The sequence below is a fragment of the Macaca thibetana genome, chromosome 8, assembly GCF_024542745.1.
Source record: "Macaca thibetana thibetana isolate TM-01 chromosome 8, ASM2454274v1, whole genome shotgun sequence".
NCBI lineage: Eukaryota > Metazoa > Chordata > Mammalia > Primates > Cercopithecidae > Macaca > Macaca thibetana.
Window position 1 is genome coordinate 21598934 of NC_065585.1, and position 18730 is coordinate 21617663.

The 18730-nt window shown below is 44.5% G+C and overlaps 1 protein-coding gene across 1 annotated transcript in view; it reads left to right on the forward strand.

Annotated features, from left to right (window-relative positions):
• Window positions 1–14878, forward strand: part of FBXO32 (F-box protein 32) — a 43681-nt gene extending 28803 nt beyond the window's left edge. The window contains exons 7-9 of the mRNA XM_050800224.1: window positions 6195–6377; window positions 8031–8174; window positions 9327–14878. Of these exons, the coding sequence (XP_050656181.1) occupies window positions 6195–6377; window positions 8031–8174; window positions 9327–9416 (417 nt within the window). The 3' untranslated portion in view covers window positions 9417–14878. The remainder of the gene's footprint in view (window positions 1–6194; window positions 6378–8030; window positions 8175–9326) is intronic.
• The last annotated feature ends 3852 nt before the right edge of the window (window positions 14879–18730 follow it).

Below are 18730 nucleotides of genomic sequence, written 5' to 3' on the forward strand. Positions count from 1 at the left end.
GGCGGCTCATGTAGCACTTTGCTTACTTATCTCATCACAGACTGTAACTGGCTTAAGTGGTTTCCGGGACCCACACTGATAAAATTTGAGGTTGCCTCATATCAGGAGAAGGTAGCAGGAAGAAATCCTTTGACTGCTTTTAAATAACTCTTTTACTAGATGAAGTTTTTAGAATGCATGTTCATGACTTTACTGGTAATTAACTCTCTGTCCCTTCGCTTTTTAAGCTGTGAAACAGAATCATTCGAAGGCTCAGAGTTACGTGACTTCCTTAGAGTCACGTAGGTTACAACACCTACACGCTGTTGCCACAGACACACACGCAGAGCAGAGCACAGATGCAAGTCATCTTTCAGAAATCATCTCACGTATTTGATTTGTTTAAGAGAATGTACATATTTATTATGAACATTCACCTGATTGATTCTAATAATTTACCCCATTCCTACATCTCAAGTGTAGGCACATAGTCTGACCATGTGAACGTGAGACCCAAGTTCCCAGCTTCTCTCTCACAGAAAACCCACATACACGTTCTACCTGGTTTCTGGCGTTCTCTATGGCCTGGACTGACTGACTAGGATTTTTCTAAGACCAGGAGAGAACTGCCAAGCCAGTGATATAAACAAGCAGGTCCCATGTGTCCCACGGGCACTTCCCTTCAGCAACTTCAGAACACCCATTTAGATGGTCACAGTTGGCCAGGTGCGGTGGCTCATGTCTGTAATCCTAGCACTTTGGGAGACTGAAGCAGGCAGATCACTTGAGGTCAGGAGATCGAGACCACCCCAGTCAACATGGTGAAACCCCATCTCTACTAAACATACAAAAATTAGCCAGGTGTGGTGGTGCACACCTGTAGTCCCAGCTACTCGGGAGGCTGAGGCAGGAGAATCACTTGAACCCGGGAGTTGAAGGTTGCAGTAAGCCGAGATCACACCACTACTTACCAGCCTGGGTGACACACTGAGACTGCATCTCAAGGAAAAAAAAAAAAAAAAGGAAAAACTCTAGATGGTCACACTTGCCTGGAGCTTGCCTCTGTTCCCTCTGTCCACCTCCAAGGACCCCTTCTGGCCACATCTGCCCGCATACCCTGCACTGCCATAGGCTTACATGCTCAGAACCCTTCTTAGCTGATCCACCAACGCTCTTCGGAGCTAGCTGTTGTAGCTGTTGTTACCCCTCTTGGAGTGGAGGTGGAGTGGCGACCAGAGATGCCCAGTGACTTTCCAAGCGATATACAGCAGTTAGGGCCAGAGCTGAGGCCAGAACCCTGGATTCCATATTCCTAAAATGTCAAAGCTTGCTTGAGTTTCCAAACTTTTTCAATCCAGCTTTCTTCCAACTATTTATCCAATGATCCAGCTGTTTAAAAAACTATCTTTGATGCAATGAGATCCCACAAAGAAGAGATCAAACACTGAAGTTCACTCACTATCTCTTCTACATGAGGAGGTCCAGCCAAGCCAAGTCATTCTCTGCACTCTCCAGGCTTGGCCCTGCCTCAGGGTTTTGAAGCTTGCTGCCTTCTTTGACCATCCAATCTATGGACGTCACCATCATATCACCTTCCTCTGAGCAGTTATGATCTGAAATTGTCTATAATGTGTACTTTTCTGTCTCTGTCCACTGGGTTATTAACTCCACAAAGAAAGGACATTACCCATCTATTCCCTGTTCCTGGCACAGAGCAGGAGACAGTCAGTAAATCTGAGTTGAATGAATGAGTGGTTGAAAGGGAGTCTCCTTCCATTGCCTGCCTGAGTACTCGTTCAGTGTTCAAAAGAACACAGTTGGAAAACATGGCCCTGTATTATGAATGATGATGATCATTTACCAGCTGCAGGATTTCTTTTTTTGAGACAGGGTCTCTGTCGCCCACGCTGGAGTACAGTGGCACGATCTCAGCTCACTGCACCCTCCACCTCCTGGGTTCAGGCGATTCTCCCACCTTAGACTCCCCAGTAGCTAGGATTACAGGCGTGCACCACCATGCCCGGCTAATTTTTGTATTTTTTGGTAGAGACAGGGTTTCACCATGTTGGCCAGGCTGGTCTCGAACTCCTGGCCTCAAGTGATCCACCCACCTCAGCCTCCCAAAGTGCTGGGATTACAAGCATGAACCACCACGCCCGGCCCCAACTGCAGGATTTGAGGCAGGTTATTCAGTCTCTCCATGCCTCACTTTCCTCATTTGGAAAATAGTTGCAGTAGTGTCAACTCATAGCCATCGTGTGAGATTTAATAAGTTAATATATAGAAAGCAAATGGCACAGTGCCTAATGTACAGTAAATATTGTAAACATGTCAGCTGTTATTATTAAGGGCTGGCTCTGTGCAGGCCCTCTTCTTTTTTTTTTTTTTTTTTTTTTTTTTTTTTTTTTTTTTGAGACAGAGTCTTGCTCTGTCGCCCAGGCTGGAGTGCAGTGGCCGGATCTCAGCTCACTGCAAGCTCCGCCTCCCAGGTTTACGCCATTCTCCTGCCTCAGCCTCCCGAGTAGCTGGGACTACAGGCGCCCGCCACCTCGCCCGGCTAGTTTTTTGTATTTTTTAGTAGAGACGGGGTTTCACTGGGTTAGCCAGGATGGTCTCGATCTGCTGACCTCGTGATCCGCCCGTCTTGGCCTCCCAAAGTGCTGGGATTACAGGCTTGAGCCACTGCGCCCGGCCTAGGCCCTCTTCTAAGTCCTTTACATGTATTGATTAACTCACCTAGTGAAGAATTGTTAAGTAGGAGTCATCACAGTGGCTAGCATTTACTGGGCACTACACTGAATGCTTCTATGCATTATCTCATCCGCCCCACCCAACAACATTGGAGGATAAGCTTTTTCTCATGTTATAAATGAGAACAATTAGAACGAGTAGTTAAGAATCATTTGGCTGAGGCCTCATGCTCAGTAGGATGTAGCACAAGAACTGAACCCAGGCCTGTCCACAGAGGCTGTGCTTTCAACCACTGTGCCTTCCTCCCGCTGTCCTCTGTCCCAACCCTCCTTGGCTCTGAGCTTTCTTATGTTGAGAGCTGTACTGGAACCCACAGAGCCTTAAAGGGCTTTTCTTTTTTTGTTTTGGTTTTTTTTTTTTTTTTTTTTTTTTTTTTTTTTTTTGAGACAGGGTCTTATTCCCATTGCCCAGGCTAGAATGCAGTGGCACGGTCCTAGCTCACTGCAGCCTTGGCCTCCCAGGTTCACGTGATTCTCCCACCTCAGCCTCCCAAGTAGCTGGGACTACAGGCACTCGCCACCACACCCAGCTAATTTTTGTATTTTTAGTAGGGAGGGCGTTTCACCATCTTGCCCAGGCTGGTCTCGAACTTTTGGGCTCAAGCAATCCTCCTGCTTCAGCTTCCCAAAGTACTAGGATTACAGGCGCGAGCCACTGCGCCCAGCCTCCACACAGAAGCTTAACTCTCCAGGGGAAGGAGAAATGGAGAGAAAGAGAAAAGACTTAATTACTTCAGTCTGGACTGTATTTTAAAACTTACTTTTTTTAACAGTTTGACCCAGAGAGAAGTACATTATTACATGCAAATATGAAGTTGACTTTCAGAGTAAATGCTTTCTATTTTGCCAAAATTCTATCATTCTCCTCCCAGCATAAAATCTTATTTTCCTGCGAAATGTTCATATCTAATTCTATGGAGCCCATTTTTACTGGCAAAATAATATAATAAAGAATGAAGGAAAGAAATTAAGAGAACTGGGTCTTAGGGGGAAAAAAATCAAAGACAGTGACAGTATGCGGTGGGCAGGGCACTGTTTTGAAGCATGTGAGGAGTGACATAGACCCGAATGGATGTTAGCCAAATGCTTGACTAGAGGAGCGAGAGTGACTAATTTTTCTTTTATACGTTTATATTCGAAAGGAGGAGGCATGTAAGCAGTTAACCACTTATCAGGAGGAAGGGCTCAGCATGGGGTCTGGGCACGGATTTTGGAAAAGTTCAGGTTTGAAAATTTGACAGTGAACTCCGCCAAGTGGGCTTGCCTTTAGTAGGAGTTAATGTAATAATTGGCCTGGGAGTTTTAACCAAAAAAGTAGAGGCTTTGAAGTATTGGAAACGAAAAGAAAATCTCATGGCAGTTTTATGAGCTCATATGATCAGCAGCAGATGAAAAACGATAAATAGGTCTAGGGCCTTCTGCGGCTGGCAAAGACCTGAAGTTTGCAAACAATTGAGAGTTCTGCCCAGCAGCCTGGGGTAGAACCGAGCCCTATAAATTGTCAAGTCATGGATACTTTGAATGAAACAGGAGGCTGAAGTCCTTCTACAACTGAGATTGTTGGAGCTGGGAGGGATCCTCAGAGTCTTCTAAGCCATTCATTTTGGACATGGGGAGACTTCCCAGGGGAGCTGGGATCCAGATGTGCTGCCTGTCCGTCGGTGTTCCTCCCCTGCACCTCCCATTCTTCTCCGTAGCTCAGCCTTCCCAAGGCCCCTTGCCACCGCTCCCTCCCCACCTCATGCCTACCCAGCCTTGCCGGGACACAGGAGAGAATTGCCCAGACCTAGTGTCTCCTGGAATCCTCCATGTGTTTAGGCTTCCATGTGCTTCATACAGAGTTTGGCTCCTGTAAAAATTTGGGCAGGGAAATTGATACCCATTCTCAGGATATTTTCCCCTGAGCTAAGGGAGGGTTTCTTCATCCTGTATTGTTTTTCTCAGAGGTCACAGAACATTGATCTAAAAATGTGAGTAGTCCAAAATCAAGAGCTCACCCAGAACCAGCAGGGGCAGGACAAGGAGTCGCAGTCCCAGGTGGTCTATTGACCTATCTGGATGGCAGCATCCTGTTGCCGTTCAAGACACATCAGCAAATACATGCGCGGATTCCCAGGTGCAGATTCTCCCCACGGAGCTTTGTGCTTCCCTCCATGACAGCACTTACTGTCTTATTTTATATTATTTTATGATTATTTGTTTCTGCCTCTGGGTCTCTCACCAGCCTAAAGAGCTTATTGCAGCCACTTCAGCACCAGGCCATAGCAGACGCTCAGGAGAGGTGGCTTGTGCTGGGCTGGTCTACAAGGGACATAAAATTAGACCCTGCCTTCAAGGATGTAGATCTGGGCAGGGTATCATAAGCTCATCAAAATTTAAAACAATAAAGGCTTAAATATATTAGTAAGTTCAGGGGTGTACCAGAAGCTCTTGGAGAAGCTCACAATTAATTGCCAAGGTATTATCCACAGACCAACAGTTTTCACAATGTTCCACGGAGGCCTCGGTTAGAATAGAGATGTCTCAAGGGATGGTGGAGCTTGGGCCAAGGGCTTCTGGACCTGCCATTCCCAATGTGCGTGCGTGCACGCGCGCACACACACACACACCCCAGCACAGAGTCTTTGTGTTGTTTTCTACCTATTTAATTATTTGGGCTTCATTCATTCCACCGGTATTTGTTGAGTGCCTTCTATGTGCTGGGTACTCCTGTAGACACCCAGGACACAGTAGTGAAAAAAGATTAAAATTCCTGCCTTCATAGAGTTTAAGTTCCAGCAAGAATGTTCCTTTCAAAGTTTCTTTTAGAAAGAAAGCTCATGTTGCATGACAAAAAGAAGGATATTGCAAGAAGTGTCTCAAAGAGATCCTAGGAATTCTAGGAAGGTGCAGTGGGTAAGGGAGTCACAAAAACAGAGAAGGCCTTTCAGAGGAAGTAGGTTTGAACTGGATCTGAGCAGGACGACCACGTGGCCAAGCAGAGAGGACTGGGGAGGCGAGGGCATCGAGGTCAGGCTGAGTCAGGTGTGTTTAGGGGCCAGTGAGTAAACCTACTTGGAGGGACCTGAGGTCTGGAGGGCGGCCAGAGAGATGGGTCTTGGGGTGGCTGGCTGGGCCACTCCATCCAGGGCAGTGAGGCCTTCAGGAAAGCAGCAAATCTTGTAACTCTGTGAACTGAGTAAAGCACATGCACCATTTGGAGAGTCTTTAAGAGTGAAAGTTTCAAGCTTTGGAAATGTAGGGAGATCCCTCTGGCACCACTCAGCTCAGCCCACTCCACACAGTTCTTTGTGGCTCACGGCCATGGCCTCGTGTCTGCTTTTGGGATGGGGAGATTTACTCTGCTTTCGAGCTCTTATCAATAAACTGCCTCGAGGGTGGAGGACGGGGGCAGCTGCATGCCTAGAAGGCCTGGTGAATCGCTGCTCTCTGGCATCCCACCTATTGTCACCCTTCTCTCTGCAGCCTGCCTTCAAAGGCCTCACCTTCACGGACCTGCCTTTGTGCCTACAACTGAACATCATGCAGAGGCTGAGCGACGGGCGGGACCTGGTCAGCCTGGGCCAGGCGGCCCCCGACCTGCACGTGCTCAGCGAAGACCGGCTGCTGTGGAAGAAACTCTGCCAGTACCACTTCTCTGAGCGGCAGGTGGGCAAGGCCCAGCGGGCTTTCCTCCCACCCTCCTCTGGCCCCGACCCCAAGCTTCCTTGGTGCCCTGCTCAAGCCTGAGGTCTGGGTTCGCCCTACTCCAGGTTTGACTGAACCTTCCCTGGTTTGACTGAAAAATGACAGTTGAAGGAGTTTTGTGATTTTGTTTCTTGTTTTTTGAGACAGGGTCTTGCTCTATGGCCCAGGCTGGAGTGCAGTGAGGCAATCATAGCTCACTGCAACCTCAGCCACTTGGGCTCAAGCGACCCTCCCACCTCAGCCCCCCGAGTAACTGGGACTACAGGCTCATGCCACAACACCCGGATAATTTTTTTATTATTGTTTTTGTAGAAATAGGGTCTCTCTATGTTGCCCAGGCTGGCCTCAAACTCCTGGCCTCAAGCGGTCCTTCTGCCTCGGCCTTCCCAAAGCACTGGGATTACAGGCATGAGCCCCCATGCCTACCCAGTCTTGAGTTTTTAAATAGAGATGTTGTCGTGTGTTTTTTTCAGGTAGTTTTTATGAAAAAAATTGAACTTACATTCTTAACCTATTCTTATTTTACAACTCACTCAAAAAAATCATAAATTGGCACCCATCCTTTTTATCTATAACCCCATAACTTACATTTTCTGAGTGCCTTAAAGTACTTTTTTTGTTGTTTTTTTCTTTTTTTTTTTGAGACAGAATCTCACTCTGTCACCCAGGCTGGAGTAAAATGGTGCAGTCTCGGCTCACTGCAACCTCTGCCTCCCTGGTTCAAATGATTCTCCTGCCTCAGCCTCCCAAGTAGCTGGGATTACAGGTGTGCGCCACCATGCCCGGCTAATTTTTGTATTTTTAGTAGAGACAGGGTTTCACCATGTTGGCCAGGCTGGTCTCGAACTCCTGACCTCAGGTGATCCGCTTGCCTCAGCCTCCCAAAGTACTGGGATTACAGGTGTGAGCCACCGTGCCCGGCCTTAAAGTACTTTCATAGATATTATTTCATTTTATTCTAATGGCCCAGGGAAGGATAGGTATTGTTGTGCCTACTTCAAACAGATGAAGGGACTAAAGCCACAAATGGCTAAGTGACATATCCAAATTAATGAAGTAGCTCTTTGGGTGAAGAAACTGGCCCTGACCTTGAATTTGGACCTTCAGATACCAACTCCAAGCCTGTTTCCCTTCATCATGCTGCCTCAAGTTTGTTGGTCTTTTTCCAGTTTCTTTATATGGATGTATGAGTTCAACAAGTTCTGTTCATGAAGCCACTAATATTTAGATATAAACTAGAGCCCTGGTGCCAAGCAGTTATTGCATCTCCCTGGAAATGATCACTCAAATCTATAGCAAAGAAAAGATTGAAGTTGTTTATTGAGATCCCCTAAACTTTAAAGGACCATCCAGCTGCAGTTTAGTAAAGGTCACTAGCAACGTGTCACCAGCCACCTGTGTTTTTGTTTTGTTTTGTTTTGTTTTGTTTTAAGCTTGGTGAAAAGCTACTGTTTAACTGAGGAGAGCTAACAAGGTACTTGTTTATATAGTGACAGTTCTCCCCTCGCTATTGTAGAGCTGAAAAGAGGGGGAAAGGGTGAGAGTCAACCTTTTCAGAACCAGAAAACCACAAGCCATCTTCTTGCAATTTCTTTTATTCATTTGATTTTTTAGATCCGCAAACGATTAATTCTGTCAGACAAAGGGCAGCTGGATTGGAAGAAGATGTATTTCAAACTTGTCCGATGTTACCCAAGGAAAGAGCAGTATGGAGATACCCTTCAGCTCTGCAAACACTGTCACATCCTTTCCTGGAAGGTATGTGTCTCAGAGGTGGCTGCCACAGACCCCCAGCCCAGTCCCTAAGAGCCAAGAGTGCCAGCCAGCATGGTGAGGCCAGCGCCTTTCCGCCTCTTCCCCATCATAGCCCCCAGCTGAAAGTCAGGGTAAACTGATTCAGTGCCTGGGAGGGTGGGGGTTCCCTTTGTCTGACAGACTTTCATAGACCTCCATTTTCTTCACTTTTCTTATGTTTACATTTTTCCGCATTCCACCCACCCACCCACCCTTAAATCCTCCTCTCTCTGTGTGTACCGGTACACACACTTACACACGGAAACACATGCCTTTGAGTTTTTCCAGACTTGTAAAATTTTTTCATTGATGCGTAATACATAGTTTCAGGGTCCATGTGATAATGTTATTCATGTAATTTGTAAAAATTAAATCAATGTACTTGACACATTCATAACCTTAAGTGTTTGTCACTTATTTATGCTAGAACCATTCCAATTCTTCTCTTCTGGCTATTTTGAAATGTTCAATAGTTTTTTTTTTTTTTTTTTGAGGCGGAGTCTCACTCACTCTGTCACCCAGATTGGAGTGCAGTGGTGGGATCTCGGCTCATTGCAACCTCCACCTCCCAGGTTCAAGCGATTCTCTTGCATCAGCCTCCCTGAGTATCTGGGACTACAGGCACATGCCACCACACCCAGGCTAATTTTTGTAATTTTTAGTAGAGATGGGGTTTCGCCATGTTGGCCAGGCTGGTCTTGAACTTTTGACCTCAAGTGATCCACCTGCCTAGGCCTCCCAAAGTGCTGGGATTACAGGCATGAGCCATCGCGCCCAGCCTGAAATAATCAATAGATTATTGTAAATTACATTCACTTACTGATCTAACAGCAGGTCTTACTCCTTCTATCATACCATGTATTTGTACCCATTGATCCACTTCTCTGCATCCCCTTCCTTTTCCCTTTCTCTGCACTGGTAACCACCAGTCTACTCTCTGTCTTCATGAAATCTACTTTTATAGCTCCCACATACAAGTGAGAACATGCAACATTTAGGCCTGGGGCGGCATTATTGACAGAGAGTTGTTGCTTTGAAGTTGGAAAATGCCTTTTGGTGCCAAAAGCCAATGAGAGGCCTCTGAGAACTTGAAGCTAACCGTGTGTTCCTTTCCAGGGCACTGACCATCCGTGCACTGCCAATAACCCAGAGAGCTGCTCCGTTTCACTTTCACCCCAGGACTTTATCAACTTGTTCAAGTTCTGAATCCCAGCACATGCCAACACTTCAGAAGGGTCCCCCTGCTGACTGGAGAGCTGGGAATATGGCATTTGGACACTTCATTTGTAAATAGTGTACATTTTAAACATTGGCCTGGAACTTCAGAGATAAGTCACGGAGAGGACTTGGAGGGGAGAAATGCAGTTGCTGACTGGGAATTTAAGAATGTGAACTTCTCACTAGAATTGGTATGGAAAAGCAAAATACTGTAAATAAACTTTTTTTCTAACAATTTGCCAGCAAGACTATAAGGGCAATAATTCTGTTTCAGCGGTGAAAATGGAATCCTCTTAATGGTCACAGAAACTCCCTTATAGTTCCCTAGGAAGAAAAAGGCAAAACTCAAATACAAAATAGGACGCTTTGTTTACAATGTGAAAATGTGTTTAGAAAAGAAAAAAGAAGAAGGAAAGCTACATAGGAGAAATCCCTGGGCTTTGGGGTTTGATCTGGTGTTTGTTTTGAGAAGGCGAAGGAAGCGCCACCCATCCTAAACCTGCATGGGCACAGAGCCTTACCCTACAGAGATACCACACAATGGTCTACCTCTCAAAGTGTAGAGTGCCCTCTCTGACGACGCATGTGATCCAGTAGGCAGTGTCTGTTTTTCTTGTAAGTGTTCTCATCACTATAAAAAGTGATTTAAAATGGAAAGGGATATTGGAGGCAACCCTCATCTGGTTCCACACTTCCTTTTCAGGCAAACAGGGCCCTCCTTGGAGTTATCTGTTTACCAGAACAACCCAAAAGCACACGTTCCTTTTTTCCTGTCATGTTGTAGCTCATTTGGGGGAAGAGAAGGCCAACTTAAAACAGTCCCAGGGGAGGATTGCTTGAGCCCAGGAGTTCGAGGTTTGCAGTGAGCTATGATCGTGCCACTGCACTCCAGCCTGTCTCCAAAACAAAAGCCATCCCAGAGGAAGTCCTGCTGCAGAAAAGATGATAGAATTAGTCACCCAACTGATAGCTGTGAAGACTTTCTTATTCCTGCTTAACTTTCTTCCTTGGATATCTTCATGGATAAGCCTGTGTCTGTGGACAGAGTGGGGCCCAAGTGCTGAGGCTCGGAAGACAGGTTTTACAATCAGCCAGTTAAACATCTTACCAGTTGCCGTTCCCCTTGCCAGGGGGATGAGCTGAGGAGCTTCTTTTCTTTAGGTCCAACATCAAAATGCAAAGGTGATTAAAAATCAAGGCTGGAGTTCCAGCCAAATAGGGAGGAGAGGTACCACAAGTTCATCTTAAACTTGCTTCCAGGCTGGATAGTTAAAACAGGAAGATCCCAAGGGGATTTTGCGAGGCAAATATCAGCAGGTAACTGTGGAAGAAAGGAAATCTCAGGACCTAGTGAGTTCATTGTAAAATATTCTTGGGAGTAGATGGGGGATCTACTCCCAGTTTTTTACTTTCCACAGAATGTTGTTGCTTTCCTACAACAATGTACATATATTTGCAGTTGTATATGCTTTTCTTTTTTTTTTTTTTTTCCCAAATAAAGTTGTCACCCTGCATGCCCTTGGCAAATAAGTGAAGCAGAAATAGGAACATGATCCACATGCAAGTTGAGGAACAGTTTATCTTTAAGAACTGACCTTTGGGGTGACCTGGAAAGGGGGAAAGATGGCTAAGCACGGAGAGAAATGAGGCAAGAGACAAGCTATGATACAACACCTCTTCAACCCCTGCCCTCAATAGCACACAACCCATGTATCAGCTTTCTGAAGAGAAGGAACTTACTATTCAGTGCTCCTCACTTTGCAATGTTTCTGCTACGCCAGGATTTCTCCAATTTTTTTTTTCATTATCATCCCCCCAAGGAGAAAAAAATTACATTGAATTTAGATTTTCGCTAATAAGGAAAATTAAATATGAAAGAGTAGGATTTTGTTGGGTAAGATTGAGCTTTGGAAGATCACGAACCATTATACTATCTAAGGTGTGTTTTCTTTTTTTTTTTTTTTTTTTTTTTGCAGTCCCTCTCCCCCCTGAATCAATTTCACATTGGGAATGCGGAACCTAGACTGTTGAATAAAAAGCTACTTCTTCCATAATTATCAGGTTCTCTGCAATTTCTCAGCCTCCTCAAAGACGTGGGGTGGAGTTGGGTGTGCCACCACTGAGAGAGCTCTGGAACCTTTGACTCTCAGTGACATTTTTAGATTTAGGGGTTCGTGGCCTTCCACATGTTGCCACCAACTTGTGATCTCTGCCCCTTCATGCTGATCAAGAAAATAGAAACTCCTTGTCGCCTTCAGGTTTGCAATCCCAGAAACATTGCCTGCTGTGGACTGTCAGCACAAAACTGGGAACTGGTCTCATTTAGACTGTCAGCAGTGCACGTGATTGTACGATAGACCCCAGGCAACCACGTGCATCTGGCAAGATGACCCCTGCCCCAAGAGAAGGGTTACAGTCTTCTTAAATGTTTACCAAGATGGTGCTGGTGGGCTCTCCCCATGTCCTTTGGTGTTACTGGAGTTGGTGTATGACAGAGTCAAGGAAATGTTTTAAGGAAAATGAAGAATAAATCAACCTTTATGGTTCTCTTTCATTGGAAGAGGAGAATAAAGAAGGAAATGGCAGGTAGAGAGGGAGGGGGAAAGGAATAGAAATGGCATGTCTTTGATGTTGTGGCTTGTGTGGGGATGATGGGAAGAGCACAGCAGGCACAGCGTATCTGTGCTAGTGCCACGTGGTATCTGTTAAGTATGGCCAGAGCCTCACATATAAGTGAAGAGAGTTAAGACAATTATTGCTCTTTGAACAATAATAGTCTATAGAATTTCTATTGGCAAACTGTCCCAGACAATCTGACCTATCAAACAAAAGCAAATAATCCCTGTCTCAGAACTGCTGGTCTAAAAGCCAGAAGGGGCACGACGATGGAAATTGCTAGAAAAGAGAGAATGCTCTACTCTCTTTCCTGGGCCTACCTACCCCCATCCTAAACCCTGTAAAACAGAATTTCAAAATAGATGTCAAATACGAAGTAACTCAGACTTCCAAAGAAGGAAGGAGTTCTGCCCGGGGCAGTATGAGCAAATCCACAGGGATGTTAAGATTTGGTCCAACTCAAAGGTTTATGGGCAGTGAGCCTAGAGTCTCTTGAGAGTAAGCCCTTGCATTTGGGACAAGGAGAATATGTGAAGCTCAGGAGTGCTCACACTAGAGCAAGATCTGGAAAAAAAACAATCCAATGGCATTTTAAACTAGATTGCATTATCACTCAATGCTGTTACTTTGAGCAGACAAATCAGTTGAATGGGAGGGCAAATGGCAGAAATGAACAAAAGCTGTTAGGTGAAAGCATCCCCAATGTATCAGTTGTGAGATGATTTTTGTTTAATGATGATCAGGTTTACATTGAAGTGGCTTGGAAGATGTATTTCAGAGGGACTGGGTTTGCACTGCAAATCTGAACACTAGAGCAGGTTCCACTAGCACTTGGGCAGTAAGGTAGTGGGTGTGTATAATGCTGTTGCCACAGTTCTCATCTTTGTGGATTCACATACCCTTTCCCATGAAGAGCTTGCTACTAACAGAGGCTCCTTGTTTCTGTTGTTTTTATACGGGAGAAGAGAAAGACCTTGGAATTTCAATTGTCTAAACAAGTGGTATGATTTACTAGGAAGCAAACTATTCAAGAGATGTTCAACAGTATATCATTCTTAGCATTCAATACAATGTTTATGATAAAATATACACCTGAGTTTATGTTTTTCTGCCAGGCTGAAAGGCAATAATGTCTTGCTATGCAAACACTATTTTATGTGTGGATTTTTTAACTGCAATTTTATGTGTGAATTTTTTTTAACTAAACTCTATCATCATTTTCTATGTTGACATCTTTTTTTTTTTTTTTTTTAATCTGTTTCCAACTCTGAGTCTGTGAACTGTCTCTTCTGACTGGATGCTGGCCTAAAATCCTATTAGTGCTTAAACAGACCTCGAAACACTCTGATCCTCTAGGCCAATACAGAGATGTTGTTATTTGATATATCTTGGGTCCTTGATGGCTTCAACAAACAAGGTCATAATTTGTTTAAATTCAGTGTTTTCTGTAGATACTTTCTTCTCAGTTTCATTAAGGAGAGTAACCATCTTTGGTTTTCCAAAGAATGGAAACTCCTACCCCAGACTTCAGACTTAGAGCTTCTGCCTTTCACGATCACGATGAGGAAGAGATCCAGAATGTTTAGGGGACGTGCGTCAGCCCACCTGGTACTCAGTGGCAGAGCTGAATGCCAACTTGAGGCCTCCTGAGGCCTGACCTTGTGTGCCCCCAGCCCTCCACCCCAAGCACCTTTTGGTGTGGCTGGAGACACATGACGTTGGATGTGATTTCTCTCAAGCCCTTCACTGTGGAAGGCATGGGAGACTGCCCAGCACTGGGCATCTGGCTGTTACCGTTTCCATTTCAAGTCCCTGATTCTTACTGGAGAAGTTAAGGAGCCACTTAATGTTTTTACAGACCTCTGATTCTGTTGTGAATGTGGCATTCCAGTGAGTACAACCTGCTTGCTATAAAGAAAGCAGCATATTTTGACAACTTTATTTTTTCCTTGGGTACTTACATTTTTATTACAAAAACGGCCCTTATAAAAAAAAGGGCTGGGCAGTGACTTACTTCCTAGAAACTGAGATTCCAAAGCAGGTGTTTCCTCTCCGCTAGACTCAGAGGTACATTTAATCCATCTTCTCCATTTCCTCCTTCAGGACCAGCTATGAGATTCAGTGCATTTCTGTCCCAGCGGATGTTCATTCTCCGCTAAACTTCATCTTTTACTAAGCAAAGGGGGATTATTCCATGAGGCAGCCAGGAGCAAGGGGCCATGATATTCATGACTTTGTCTGCTGAGCATTTTTCAAAGTGTCCTTGAATTCACTCAGCAAACAAAGCTTTCTGGAGAATCTCTCAAAACAGGCCCTGCTCCATTTGGCCAAAAACGATGGCTGCTCCAAAACTCTGAACTTCTTGAAACTCCATCTGCTACATTATTTCTGGAGTTTAAACACGACTTTTTCTGTCTTTGAGTATAGATGTGTTTGTTTAATTAACGAAGCACAAATCTGTTAAGCAGAAGGCTCCAAGCTGTATTCTATACTTGGGAACCCTTGGTGCCATCTTTATTTTACCAAGTGCCAATCACCATGGCTAAAGTGGGTGTATATTACAGCCTGTGTCCTAAGCTTAGACGCTTTAATGTACTTTTTTAAATGAAAAATATTAGAGGGGGTTGAACATTGTAACTAAAGCATAAAGCTAGACCAATTACATGCAGAGATGTTTATTTAATATTGTGTGAGCTGAGTCCATCTGTATAAATTATTTGCACACTTTACTTGCATGATGAACTGATTTTTTTATAGTTGTTTGTACCAGACGGTGGCATATTTTTGTAAAAAACTTTTGACACTGAATTGCAATAAATGTTTTTCCAACAACACACACTGGTGCATTTTTAGTATGTCCCAATTCAAGTTGGCTTTTTATCATACTAAATATGTTTATCTTTTGCCTATTGAGACTTATATTCCTTCTCCCAGAAACTTGTCACCATTTTTGTAAAATTTCTAGGAATCCATAGAAAAACAAGCTTGTTGCTGAATACCAACCTGAGTCCATAATACAGCGTTATGCTTAAACTGAAGGTTTTCATATACTCTTTGCACAGCAGTATGATTAGGGAATAATGAATTTTGAAGTCAACAGCAGTTTATTCATCAACAGGCATTTATGGAACAGCTGCTATATGCTAGACCTGTGCAAGGCACTGGGAATAGGGTGGTGAACAAGATAGAAATTGTCTTTGCCTTTTGTGTGTGGTTTTGTTTTGTTTCGTTTTGTTTTTTGGTGACAAGGATGGGATCGTCCTTACCTTAATGAAATTTAGATTTTAGTAAGAAAGGGGGCCGGGGTGCAGTGGCTCACGCCTGTAATCCCAACATTTTGGGAGGCCGAGGCGGGTGGCTCACTTGAGGTCAGACGCTCAAGACAAGCCTGGTCAACATGGTGAAGCACCGTCTCTACTAAAAATACAAAAATTACCTGGGCATGGTGGCACATGCCTGTAGGCTCAGCTAATCAGGACGCTGAGGCAGGAGAATCTCTTGAACCTAGGAGGCGGAGGTTGCAATGAGCAGAGAGAGCGCCATGCATTCCAGCCTGGGTGACAGAGGAAGACTCTGTCTCAAAAAAAAAAAAAAGGCAGGGGGAGGGAGTGGAGGAGAAAGCAAGTAAAAAAAATTATTTGTAATAACCAATACGAAGGGAATAAACAAAGGGTTGAGATATAGAATAACAAGTGGGACCCAGTTAAGACAGTGAGAACCGAAGCAGCGGGGGCTTCTCTGAAGAAGTGATGTTGAAGGAGCCAGCCCCAGAGGAATGAGGGCAAGAGCATTCCGGAAAGAGAAACAGCTTGTACAAGGTTCAAATCATGGTCCTGCCACTTACCTGCAGAGTGGCCTTTGTCACCTCACTTCACCCCTCTGTGTCTCAATTTCCTCAACGCTAAGAATACCTATCTCTTATGGCTCAGAGGGTTAAGTGAACTAACACATATGAAGTGCTTGGAGACAGGCACAAAATATGAGTACAGCCAGTGTTAATGATTATTGTTATTCCCTGAGCAACAAGAGTCTAAGAATCGGGTTCAGAATTGCACTGTGTTTCCAGGAGGGTATGATATATTCAGGTGACTGACTTGCGGGAGATTGGCTTACTTGATACTTTCACTCTGGTACACCCTCCACTCTGACCACTAACTGTCAATCAGAAAATGACAAAAGGTACATGAGAGTAATTAGAGATCATTTTTTTAAACCTCCACCAGGGTCACAAAATCTCACCATTCCCTAAATATGACAAGTCTTCTTTGCTCAGGTAGTGTGCCTCCTTAGTATGTTCTACCATCTGTCTGATTAGCACCTTTGGGCCACTTCCTCACTAAAGTCTCCCCAAGCCGAGTAAATCTCATTTCCCATCACACTTCTTTGCCTAGGGACTCTGTTACATTGTAGTCTTACTTGTGGCAATTGCATGGTACCTAGCACTGTGCCAGGACTTAATGAATTAATAGGACCATATCTACCAGGGGTCCCCAACCCGCAGACCATGGACCAGCACTGGCCCATGGCCTGTTAGGAACTGGGCCATGCAGCAGGAGGTGAGTAGCAGGCAAGTGAGCGTCACCACCTGAGCTCCACCTCCTGTCAATCAGCGGTGGCATTAGAGTCTCATAGGAACATGAACCCTGTCGTGAACTGCGCATGCGAGGCATCTAGGTTGTGTGCTCCATATGAAAATCTAACGCCTGATGATCTGATGTAGAACAGTTCCATTCCAGAACCATCCCCCCCACACCCCCTGGTCCACAGAATCCAGTCTCTGGTACCAAAAAGGTTGGGGACCACTGATATATACACTCAAAAAATGCTTTTGAAAGTCTTAGGACCATATACTTACCCTTAACTAGAACAAAAATTGGCATGAGTTTATGTGCATAGATAGAATTACTTACAGCTTTTTGGTTTAAAATTACTGTTTGTTGATAAAGTAACAAATACAGAGACCCAGTTTTCATTAAAGTTTCCTTTAAATTCCACTAACAAATCTTGATATTTACAAGCCTAGTAAATTTTAATACAAAATAGTAGGACCTTTTATTCCTCTTAATAAACTCAAATTTAATAGATCACATTCCCTCTAAAAAGTAATTCTCTTTTACAAACTTAATAAAAAAAAAATCCTTTAAACATTTTAAAGCTGCAATTATAAATCTGTTACTTTTGATTTGTAAGCACTTCAATTATAAATTGAATGCATTTGCTTTTTTAAAAAGCACTGCAGGCTGGGCGCAGTGGCTCATGCTTACAATCCCAGCACTTTGGGAGGCCGAGGCGGGTGGATCACGAGGTCAAGAGATCGAGCTCCAACCTGGCCAAAATGATGAAACCCCATCTCTACTAAAAATACAAAAATTAGCTGGGTGTGGTGGTACAAGCCTGTAGTCCCAGCTACTCAGGAAGCTGAGGCAGGAGAATCACTTGAACCTGGGAGGCAGAGGTTGCAGTGAGCTGAGATCGCACCACTGCACTCCAACCTGGGGACAGAGTGAGACTTTGTCCCAAATAAACAAAGAAACAAACAAAACACTGCAAATACCTGCTCAGATAAGCTTACAGCCTTAATAAGCAAAACATTCTCAAGTAAGTTACAAATTTAACAAATTAAGCATGAATATATTTTATCTCAAACTCTCTTAGAAACTCTAACATTGTTAAGTAAAATTATCATACCTTTCCATTTAAAATCATATCTTACACTAATTACTTATTTTAAATGGAAATCATAAGGCTACCACGGTAGGCAAAATAATAGCTCCCTAAGGATGTCCACATCCTAATTCCTGGAACCTATGAATATGTTGCTATGTGGTAAAGAGAAAAACGCAAATGTGATTAAATTAAGCACCTTTAGATGTCGGGGTTATCCTGGACTACTTGGGTGGGCCCAATGTAACTTCTTTTTTTCTTTTTTTTTTTTGAGACTGAGTCTCACTCTGGACTACAAGCACATGCCACCACGCCCAGCTAATTTTTGTATTTTTAGTGGAGACGGAGTTTCACCATGTTGGCCAAGATGGTCTTGATCTCCTGACCTCATGATCCCTCCTAGGCCTTCTAAAGTGTTGGGATTACAGGCGTGAGCCATCACGCCCAGCCTTTTTTTTTTTTTTTTTTTTTTTTTTTTTGAGATGGAGTTTTATTCTTGTCGCCCAGGCTGGAGTACAGTGGTGTGATCTCAGCTCACTACAATCTCCATCCCCCAGGTTCAAGCAATTCCCCTGCCTCAGCCTCCCGAGTAGCTGGGATTACAGATGCCCGCCACCACACCCGGCTAATTTTTGTATTTTTAGTAGAGAACGAGGTTTTGTCATGTTGGCCAGGCTGGTGTCGAACTCCTGACCTCAGCTGATCCACCCACCTCGGCCTCCCAAAGTGCTGGGATTACAGGCATGAGCCAGCGCCCCCAGTCCCAATGTAACATTTACGGCAGGGTCTTTAAAAGTACAAAAGGAGGCAGGGCACGGTGGCTCACGCCTGTAATCCCAGCACTTTGGGAGGCTGAGGCGGGCGGATCACAAGGTCAGGAGATCGAGACCACGGTGAAAACCCGTCTCTACTAAAAATACAAAAAATTAGCCGGGCGCGGTGGCGGGCGCCTGTAGTCCCAGCTACTCAGGAGGCTGAGGCAGGAGAATGGCATAAACCCAGGAGGCGGAGCTTGCAGTGAG